At 36.4% G+C, this 11140-nt stretch overlaps 1 protein-coding gene across 4 annotated transcripts in view; it reads right to left on the bottom strand.

The window, feature by feature from the left end:
* Window positions 1-1262: 1262 nt before the first annotated feature.
* The window catches only part of TXNDC16 (thioredoxin domain containing 16), a 144649-nt gene continuing 134771 nt past the window's right edge, over window positions 1263-11140 (bottom strand). For 3 of the 4 annotated variants that reach the window (XM_086709752.1, XM_086709753.1, XM_086709754.1), the window contains one exon: window positions 1263-3340. In XM_086709752.1, the coding sequence (XP_086565878.1) occupies window positions 3072-3340 (269 nt within the window). In that variant the 3' untranslated portion in view covers window positions 1263-3071. The remainder of the gene's footprint in view (window positions 3341-11140) is intronic. The other variant, XM_086709755.1, reaches the window with a different exon arrangement.

Here is an 11140-nt window from a genome sequence, read left to right as displayed (position 1 = left end):
CTCTCACTCTGCCCCTCCCCTGCTCATGTTGTGTCTCTTTCTCTCTCAAAAATAGGTAAACATTAAAAAATTTTTAATTATGATTTCTTGTTGTTAGGATGGGGTAACATTCTCTTGCAGCTTTCTACATCCTAAGGGGAGACACAGCTCCCAAGGTATACCTATTTGATTACGTTCTATTGCCAAAGATAGATACTTACTGATTTGTAAAGTCTATTGTTCTGCTAATGTACATGTTTAGCTTTTTAAAGCAGCATAACCTCAGATGAGGAACTCTAAGAATTTTGAAAAACTGTCCATGGGATGTTTCATCACAGAGCTGGAAGCAATGGACTAAGAATGTTGACCTTCCAGCATAGGTGAGGCCAGAGAGGGTGAAAGAATCTGATTCATGAGAGACATTCTGCAGAATGTACATGTGAAGTGGCCACCAAGTCTTCTAGAAGACCGGGGTGTGTGTGGGGGCGACATTTAGGAAAACTATAACCACTTGGTGTTAGAGAGAGGGCTTTTGAAGCTCTCAAAAATGAACAGGAGTATATGACAGAAAACCCTGAAAAGGATACAAAGAACAGATAGAAGAACAGCAAGTGGTGTTGTGAGAAAACTCACTACATTCACTCTCACTTTCTGGTAAACAGAATCTAGATTTTTTTCTTTTATTTTTTTTATGTTTACTTATTTACTTTGAGGAAGAGAGCACAAGGGGAGGGGCAGGAGAGAGGAAGAGAGAGAATCCCAAGCAGGCTCCATGCTGTCATGCAAAGCCTGATGTAGGGCTCCATCTCATGAGTTGGGAGATCATGATCTGAGCTGAAATCAAGAGCTGAACACCAACTGACTGAGCCACCCACGTGCCCCCAGAATCTAGACTTCTTTTGTGAGATTTACCTCTTCTGCATTGTGAAAGTGTGGTTAGGGCTCCCAACTAAAGTGCCCACTCTTCCCCTATCCAAGTTTCCCAGGATGCCCTGAGTAACAAAAGATAGAAAAGCAGTTGGAACTGATTCATCACTGAGCTGTTAGTTTCTCATACATTGATCCTAGAACAGCCTTGGTTCCCATCTTCTTAAAATGTGGCTTAATTTTTCCTCTAACTCTCTGAATTACCCAATATTCCCATTTTGCTTAAGTTTCTGTTACCTGCAACCAAAGAAACCCAATTGATACAGGGTAATACAGGTCAATTGATAATACAGTATCCATTGATACAGGTCCAACAGAGGGCATGACGGAGGTCAAAGGAAGCTTTTGAACATAGGTAGCCTGAAATCTAGATACTTTATTTGAAATTATTAAAAGAACATCTCAACAACTGTCAAATTGGGTATGGTACAATAATTGATTTTATGTTTCTGTGTGCTTATAGTTAATTAGCATTTTCTAATGGTTAGGCTAGTGTTATTTTATTGCTACAACTATAATTAGAGTTCATTCTCATATCTCCCATGTTAGAAATCAAAACAAATGAGAATGAACTGATATAATATCCATTACATGCTACAGGAAAAATATCAAGAAGGGGGTGCTAACAGTAGCAAATGATCTATGTTACAATGAAATATAGCTATTTTTGCTTTTTAAGATTGTATTTATGAACCCAATTGTACTAGGCAAACTGTATGTGCAGAAAATTTCAAGAACCAGATACCCCAAGGATGTATTAAAAGGGAGAAATATAGTGGAGCGCAAAGTACGATGTTCTCAACAAATGTCTCAAAAATATGCACCAAGCAAAAATGAGACAAACTGCTACAAACAGATAACCCTGACAAGTAAGTGCTTTTGGAATGAAAAATTAATTTTTTGGCTAATCTTTCCCTCTCATTATATAGATGAGGCTCTATGGCTTCTCCTCTCCATTATATAGATGAGGGAGACCAATTGATTTTTCCAAAGCTTACAAAGGTACATTTCACACATGGCTTAGATCGGGGAGCCTTTTTGTGAAGAGGATAGCAGAATGTTTAAATTCTCTTCAACTTAGCAATATAACTTGTAGAATTAAGAGGTTTTAAGATTCTCTTATATACATTTTTATATATTATAAACATACGTTATATAGATTATCATACATAACTATAATGTACATAATTGTGTGTGTGTGTGTGTGTGTATACATCTGATCCTGAGTCCTTTTTAGTGTTATCTCATTACTGTTCAAAAATATAAATAAGAATTTATAATAAAAGATATGGTTGTGTTCAGATATAATTGGGATAAGACCACCTAATATGTATTTATCTTTAATATCCAAGATTTTTTTCAAATATAACTAAGCAGAATAAGAACATTCTACCACAGGTTAGTTTCAAACAAGATTACTCAACCTTGGCGCTACTGATATTTGGGCAGGATAATTCTTTGTTGTGAGGGGCTGTCCAATGCATGATAGGGTATCTAGCAGCATCCGTGGCCTCTACCCACCCCTAGATGCTAGTAATACCCTTAGTCACAAGCAAAAATGTCTCCTGACATTGCAAAATGTCCCCTCGGGGCAAAACTCCTTGGTTTAAAAACACTGGTTTTAACATCATGTCTACAACAAAGCAAATACAACTTCCAGCTGTATGATAACACTCTGAAGTCAACTATGATTAACCTAGAGTTAAATTTTTATTCTAATTCAAAATATATCATGGCTAGACCCAAGTTAAATTAATTATACCAGTTTTTGTCTAGAGCTGAACTTCCAATACAGTAGTCAGTCACTAGCCACATCAGAAGGGAGATGCATAGTGAGGGTGAAATACGCACTGGATTTTGAAGACTTGACAGAAAAAAAGAATGTAAAAATATCGTAATTTTTATGTTAACTGAGCTAGTTTGGGTATACTTGGTGAAATATTAAAATTAATTTCATCTGCTTTTACTTTTTTTAAAGGTGCTACTATAAAATTCTAAGTTACATATATGGCTCACATTATATTTCCATTGGACAACAATGGCCTAAAGACTGGAAGTGATTTAGTATTAATTTATAATAAATTCTTCAGTCTACCAAATAAGCTACAAAGACTTTGTAAAGCTCTCCACAGCCCTATGAAACCAGCTCATAACTCTTTTGAGCATCACAATTCTTTATTGTCATGCCTAAATGATTTGTCTCCTTCTTTAAACCAATTACTTCTATTCCAATGCTTTATTCTCAGTGTTTCAACTGGTTCTTTTCTGATTGTTGATTTTTCTTCATGTTGTTTTTTATCATTCTTTTGCATGTTAGTTTCTTTTGTACACTCAGGCTCTTTCCTTGTGGGATGTTGAGATGCTGCGGCATCCATCATACTTAGAAAATCATAAGCAGGAAGAGGAGGTTTCCATTCCTGAGCAGGTAAAATTGCTGGAAGGAAGATACAACCAAAGGTTAATAATAACATCATCATACAGACACACTATAAAATATTTTATTTTGAAAAATATATGTGTAAGAGTAAAGGCTTTATCAGTTTTTACTTAACAAAACTAGATTTTGTCATTGTCTAAGAAACTTGATACATCTGTCATTACTAGCCATTTTCATTTTTTATATTATATTTGCAAACTATTCTATTCTAAATAATAGTATTAATAGAAAAAAATAAGGTCCAGAATCTCCCTGCTAGTTAACCCTTGTTGAGGTTAAAAAAAAAAAAAAAATAGCAATGCGGTAATGAGATTACATACAGATACAAGTTAAAATGAAAAAGCCTCCTGTTACCCACCTTACCCAACTTTATCCCAAAAAACTGAAAATTTTTTTAAATTCCAGTATAAATAACATAGTGTTTTATTAGTTTCAGGTATACAATATAGTGATTCATCAATTCTACACATTACTCTCTGCTCATCTTGCTAAGTGTACTCTTAATCCCTTTACCTAGTTCACCCATCCCTCCACCCACCTTCCCTCTGGTAATCATCAGTTTGTTCTCTGTAATTAAGAGTCTGTTTTTTGGTTTGTCTCTTTTTTTCTTCAATTTGTTTCGTTTTTTAAATTCCATATATGAGTGAAGCCATATGGTATTTGTTTTTCTCTGACTTATTTCATTTAGCATTATAACTTCTAGGTCCATCCATGCTGTTGCAAATGGCAAGACATTTCTTTATGGCTGAGTAATATTCCATTGTGTATATATATACCACATCCTCAATTATCCATTTATCTATCAATAAACAGTTTGCTTCCATAGTTTGGCTGTTGTAAATAATGCTGCAATAAACATAAATGCTGCATATATCTTTTTGAATTAGCATTTTCATATTTCATGGGTAAATACCCTATAGCGGAATTACTGAGTCATACGGTCTTCTATTTTTTAAAAATTTTTTGGAGACCCTCCATGCTGTTTTCCAAAGGGGATGCTCCAGTTTGTAATCCCCCAACAATGCATGAGGGTTCCTTATTCTCTGCATCCTCATCAATACTTGTTGTTTCTTGTGTTTTTTATTTTAGCCATCCTGACAGGTGTGAGGTGATATTTCATTATGGTTTTGATTTGCATTTCTCTGATGATTAGTGATGTTGAGCATCTTTTCATGGGTTTGTTGACCATCTGGATGTCTTCTTTGGAGAACTATCTGTTCATGTCTTCTGCCCATATTTTAACTGCATTATTTGGTTTTTTGGTGCTGAGTTGCATTAAGTTCTTTATATGTTTTGGATATTAACCCTTTCTCAGACATGTCATTTGTGAATGTCTTCTCCCATTCAGTAGACTGTCTTTTAGTTTTGTTGATTGTTTCCTATGCTATGCAGAAGCTTTTTATTTTGGTGGGTCCCAATAGTTTATTTTTGCTTTTGTTTCCCTTGCCCTAGGAGACATTATTAGAAAAATGTTGCTATGGGTAATGTCAAAGAGGTTATTCCCTTTGCTCTCTTCTAGAATTTTTATGGTTTCAGGCGTCACATTTAAGTCCTAATCCATTTCTAGTTTATTTTTGTGTGTGGTGTGAGAAAGTAGTCCAGTTTCATTCTTTTGCACGTAGCTGTCCAGTTTCCCAACACCATTGTTGAAGAGACTATCTTTTTCTCATTACATATTCTCACCTCCTTTGTCAAAGATTAATTGACCACATGATTGCAGGTTTATTTTGGGGCTATCTATTGTTTCATTGATCTGTGTGTCTATTTTTATGCCAGTACCATACTGTTGTGGTTACCACAGCTTTGTAGTACATCTTGAAATCTGGGATTGTGATACCTCCAATTTTATTCTTTCACGAGATTGCTTTAGCTATTTCAGGGTCTTTTTTTCTGGTTCCATACACATTTTAGGGCTGTTCTAGTTCTGTGAAAAATGATATTGCTATTTGGTTTGGGATTACATTAAAATCTGAAGATTGCTTTGGGTAGTATGGACATTTTAACAATACTGATTCTTCTAACTCACAAGCATGGCACATCTTTCCATTTGTTTATGTTGTCTTTGTTTCATCAATGTTTTATAGTTTTCATAGTATAGTTCTTTTACCTCCTTGGTTAAGTTTACTTCTAGATATTTTATTATTTTTGGTGAAATTTTAAACGGGATTGTTTTCTTACTATCTCTTTCTACTACTTCATTGTTACTGTACAGAAATGCAATGGATTTCAATATACTGACTTTGTATCTTGCAACCTTATGGAATTCATTGATCAGTTTTTTAACGGAGTCTTTAGGGTTTTCTACATATAGGATCATGTCATCTACAAATAGTGACAGATTTACTTCTTCCTTAGCAATATGGATGCCTTTTATTTCTTTTTGTCTCATTGCTGTGGTTAGGACTTCTAGTACCATGCTGAATAAAAGAGGTGACAGTGGACATCCTTTCTTTTTCCTACTCTTAGAGGAAAAGCTCTCAGTTTTTCACTGAGTTCAATGATGTTAACTGTAGGTTTTTCATATACAGACTTTATTATGTTGAGGTATGTTCCCTGTAGACTTACTTTGTTGAGACTTTTTATCATGAATGCATGTTATGATTTGTGAAATGCTTTTTTTTTTTTTTTTTGCATCTACTGAAGTGATCATATGGTTTTTATCCTTGGTCTTGTTGATGTGATGCATCACAATGATGATAATTTGTGGATATTGAATCATCCTTGCATCCCAGGAATAAATCCCACTTGATCACGGTGAATAATTTTCTTAATGTATTTTTGAATTCTGTTTGCTAATATTTTGTTGAGGATTTTTGTATCTATGTTCATCAGAGCTTTGGCTTATAGTTCCTTTTTGTAGGGTCTTTATCTGATTTTGATATCGTGGTAATGCTGGCCTCCTAGAATGAATTTGAAAGCTTTCCTTACTCTTCTATTTTTTGGAATATTTTGAGAACAAGGTATTAACTTCCTTAAATGTTTGGTAGAATTCACCTGTGTAGCCGTCTGGTCCTGGATTTTTGTTTGTTGGGAGTCTTTGATTATTGACTCATTTTCATTGCTGATAATCAGTCTGTTCAATTTTTCTGTTTCTCCCTGATTCAGTTCTGGGAGGTTCTAGGTGTGTAGGAATTTGTCTATTTCTTCTAAGTTGTCCAATTTGATAGCATATGATTTTTCATAATATTCTCTTATAATCCTTTGTATTTCTGTGGTGTCGATTGTTATTTTGCCTCTATCATTTCTGATTTTATGTGTTTGAGTCCTCTCACTTTTTTTTCCTCCCATGATCTGGCTAAAGGTTTATCAATTTTGTTGATCTTTTCAAAGAACTAGCTCCTGGTTTCACTGATTTTTTTTTTTTTTTTTATTTTTTTTAGCTTTTCTGTACTTTATATGGGCTCTGATCTTTATTATTTCCTCCCTTCTACTGGTTTTGGGTTTTGTTTGTTCTTTTTCTAGTTTCTTTAGGTGAAAGATTAGTTTGAGATTTTTCTTGCTTCTTGAGGTGGGCCTGTATTGCTCTAAACTTCCCTTTTAGAACAACTTTTGCTGCATCCCAAAGATTCTGGACCATTATGTTTTCATTTTCGTTGTCTGTCTATATTTATTTCCATTCTCTCTGTATTTATTTCCTTTTTGATTTCTTGGTTGGCCCATTCATTGTTTAATAGCATGTTACTTAACCTCCAGGTAGTTGTCTTCTTCCATATTTTTTCTTGTAACTGACTTCTAGTTTCATAGAGTTGTGGTCAGAATAGACACATAGTATTATGACTTCAGTCTTTTAATTTATTGAGACTTGTTGTGTGGCCTAATATGTGCTCTATTCTGGAGAATGTTTCATGTGCACTTGAAGAGAATGTGAATTCTGCTGTTTTAGGATAGAATGTTCTGAATATCTGTTAGATCCATCTGGTCCAATGTGTCATCCAAAGCCAATGTTTCCTTGTTGATTTTCTGTTTGGGTGATCTATCCATTGATGTAAGTGAGGTGTTAAAGTTCCCTACTATTATTGTATTACTCTCAATTACTTCCTTTATGTTTGTTACTAGCTGCTTTATGTATTTGGGTGCTCCCATGTTGATGTATAAATATTTATCATTGTTTATATCTTCTTGGATTTTTTTTTAATGAATATATAGTGTCCTTTTTTTGGTCTGTTGTTATAATCTGTTTTAAAGTCTATTTTGTATTATATGCTTATTGCTACCCTCGCTTTCTTTTCACTTCCATTTGCATGATAAATACTTTTCTGTCAGTTCACTTTCAATCTCCATGTGTCTTTAGGTTTGAAATGAGTCTCTTATAGGTAGCATATAGATGGGTCTTGCTTTTTTTAATCCATTCCCTCACTCTGTCTTTTTGAATGTAGCATTTAGTCCATTTACATTCAAGGTAATTATTCATAGGTTGCATTTATTGTCATTTGATACTTGTTTTATGGTTGTTTTAGTAGTTCTTTGTTCCTTTATTCTCTTGCTTTATTCTCTCATGATTTACTGGGTTTCTTTAGTGATATACTTAGATTCCCTTCTCTCTCTGTCTCTCTCTTTTTTTGCATATCTGTTACTAGTGTTTGACTTGTTGTTACCATTAGGTATATATATGTAACATCTTATGCATATAGTAGTCTATATTAAGTCTATATTTAGTTTGAACCCATCCTTTACTCTTCCCCACCCATGTTTTAAGTATATGATGTCATACTTCACATCCTTTTATTTTGTGAATCTCCTGATTTCTACATATAAACTTAATTTTACTGCTTTTGTGCTTCCTACTTTTCTTACTCCTGCTCATGGGCTTTCCTTTCCACCCAAAGAGTCCTGTTTAATATATTTCATAGGGCTATTTTAATGGTCACAAATTCTTTTAACTTTTGTTTGTCTGGGAAACTCTCCTTCTATTCTAAAAATACGTTTTAACGTTTTTATTCATTTTTTGAGAGACAGAAAGAGACGGTGAGTGGAGGAGGGGCAGAGAGAGAGGGAGACAGAATCTGAAGTAGGCTCTAGGCTCTGAGCTCTCAGCACAGAGCCCGAGGTGGGACTCGAACCCACAAACTGTGAGATCATGACCCAAGCTGAAGTCGGTGCTTAACTGACTGAGCCACCCAGGCACCCCCTCTCATTCTACTCTAAATGAGAGCTTCACTAGATATTCTTGGCACCAGATATTTTCCTTTCAGCACTTTGAATATATCAAGCCACTCTCTTGCAGCCTGCAAAATTCCTGCTGAAAAATCTGACAGCCTTATGGGATTTCCCTTGTAACTGTTTTCTTTTCTCTTGCTGCTTTTAAAATTCTCAACCAGTACTTTTTGCCATTTTAATTACGTGTCTTGGTGCAGACCTCCTTAGGTTGATTTTGTTGGGGGCTCTCTGTGCCTCCTGGATCTAGATTTGTTTCTTTTCCCAGGTTTGGGAAGTTTTCAGCTGTTATTTCTTCACATAGATTTTCTGCCTGCTTTTCTCTCTCTTCTCTTTCTGAGATCCCTATAATGCAAATGTTATTACACTTGATGGTGTCACTGAGTTCCTTATGTCTATTTTCATTTTTCATTATTTTTTCTTTCAGCTTAATTGCTTTCCTGCAAGTTGCCAATCCATTCTTCTGCTTCTTCTAGTCTTCTGTTTATTCCATCTAGTGTATTTTTACTTTGCTATTGAGTTAATCTCTGATTGATTCTTTTTTGTTTTGTAGATCTTTGTTAAAGGTCTCACTGAGGTCCTCCACTCTTTTCTCAAGTCTAGCAAGTATCTTTATGACCATTACTTTAAATTCTCTGTGAGGCATATGACTTATTTCCACTTTGTTTAGCTCTCTTGCTGTGATTTTTGTTCTGTTCTTTCATTTGGGACATATTCTTCTGTCTCATTTTTTTGAACTCTGTTTCATTGTGTTAGGAAAGTCAGGTATGTCTCCTGCTTTTGAAAATAGTGGCCTTGTGAAGAAGAGGTACTGTAGTGCCCTGGATTCCAGGGTCCCCTGTTCACCAGAACCTGGTGCTTCATGAATGTTGTTGTTGTGCCTGACTATTGTAGTTGAGCCACTTTTGCTTCAGTGCAGTTGTCTGCAATGACTCTGCCTGCTGTGGACAGGGCAATCCCTGTGTTGTTAGTGGGCCAGTCTGGGGCCACCTTGGGCTTCAGCTGAGCCAGAACAGGTATTTGCCAGAGATGCAGTAGCACAGGGCACTTTCCCTGTGTTGTCCCCTGAGGAGCTTCTGTTGGTGGGTGGGGCCTGCAGTCTGACCAACTGGTTTCCCCCAGCCCACTGCTAGGGCTGCATTTGGACTGGTGTTTGTGGTTATCTTCTTCTCTTTCCAAGACCAGCTGGACCACTTTGAAGTGGTGCTGGTCCCTGTCACAGCTGCTGGTACACTGCCATGCTTGTGGCACCACTTTGGATAGGCTCCAGCCAAAGGCATATTGGAGGGGCATGTCCACTGGAGAATGCAAAGGAGGATTAGTAAGTTAGGTGGAGAGTGTTGGCACTGAGCTGTTCCCCCAGGTGTCATGTATCTAGGCTGGGGGGCGGGCAGGGGAGGGAAGTGGTGCCTGCCAGCTCCTTTTGCTTCCTAGAGAAGTCTCCTAGAGATCCCTGCCACCCCCAGCACACACACTGGGATTAGTAAATAAATCTCCTTCTGATATACCCCAAGTGTTTTTCAAACTGCTTCTTATATTCTGTATCTCTGTTTGGCTGTTTATTATGCTCTTTAAGGGTGGGGACTCCACCCTCCAAGTTCTCCCAGAGAACCCACTAAATTTTAACATTCTAAGTGTTAAGCCCTGCTGGTTGTAAGAACTTATAAAATTAGGCTTCTCTGGTTTTCAAAGCCAAAATGTGGGGGTTTGTCTTCCCCATGTGGGTTTCCCATGACCGTAGTGTTTTGTGTGACGGTCTGTTTCTCTTTCCTCTGTGAGCCTGCAGGGTCTCTCTCTCCTGAGGATAGTCTTGTGGGTCTCTTTAGCTCCCCACCATGTCTCTGCCCTTTATACCTTCTTTGCCGCCCCTTGTCTACAATTAGCTGTGAAGAGTCTATTCTGACAGTTTTTGAGTCATTTTCTGGGTTTTTACATTGATGTGGGTGTTATCTAGTTGTATCCATGGGATGAGGTAAATTTAGGATCTTCTTGTCATTTTCCCAAGAAGTTCCCCTGCAACTATTTCTTATGAATCATTACAGAAAATTTTTTTTGGAACAAACACATTTATTGTTTAGACAAGTATTCCTTTACATTTTAAAGCATTTCGTTTTTGAAACTTTTTTTTCTTAAATTTCAGTGTATTTGACACACACAGTTACATTATGTTCAGGTGTGTAACATATTGATTCAATAAATTTTTATGTTATGCTACACTCACCATAAGTATAGTTACCATCTCTCACCATGTAATTCCATTAAAATAGCATTGACTATATTCCCTATGCTATACCTTTCCATCCCCATGACTTATTCATTCCATAGCTGGAAGCCTGTATCTCCCACTTACCTTCACCTGTTTTTTCCCATCCCCCCTTTACCCTTCCTCTCAGGCAACCATCAGTTTGTTCTCTGTAGTTATACGTCTAGGCTTTTTCCTTGTTCATTAGTTTTGTTCTTCAGATTCCACATAGAAGTGGAATCATATGGTATTTGTCTTTCTCTGACTTATTTCCCTTAGTGCAATACCCTTTAAGTCCATCCATGTTGGTGAGCATGTGGAAAAAAAAGAACCCTTGTGGAGTATTGGTGGGAATGTAAACTGGTTCAGCCAATGTGGAAAACATTGGAAAACATCTCAAA

This window comes from Puma concolor, chromosome B3, assembly GCF_028749965.1.
Source record: "Puma concolor isolate L17-30 chromosome B3, mPumCon1.1.hap2, whole genome shotgun sequence".
In the NCBI taxonomy this organism is placed as follows: domain Eukaryota; kingdom Metazoa; phylum Chordata; class Mammalia; order Carnivora; family Felidae; genus Puma; species Puma concolor.
Note: the sequence above shows the minus strand (reverse complement) of the source record. Positions and strands in the feature narration are given on the sequence as shown.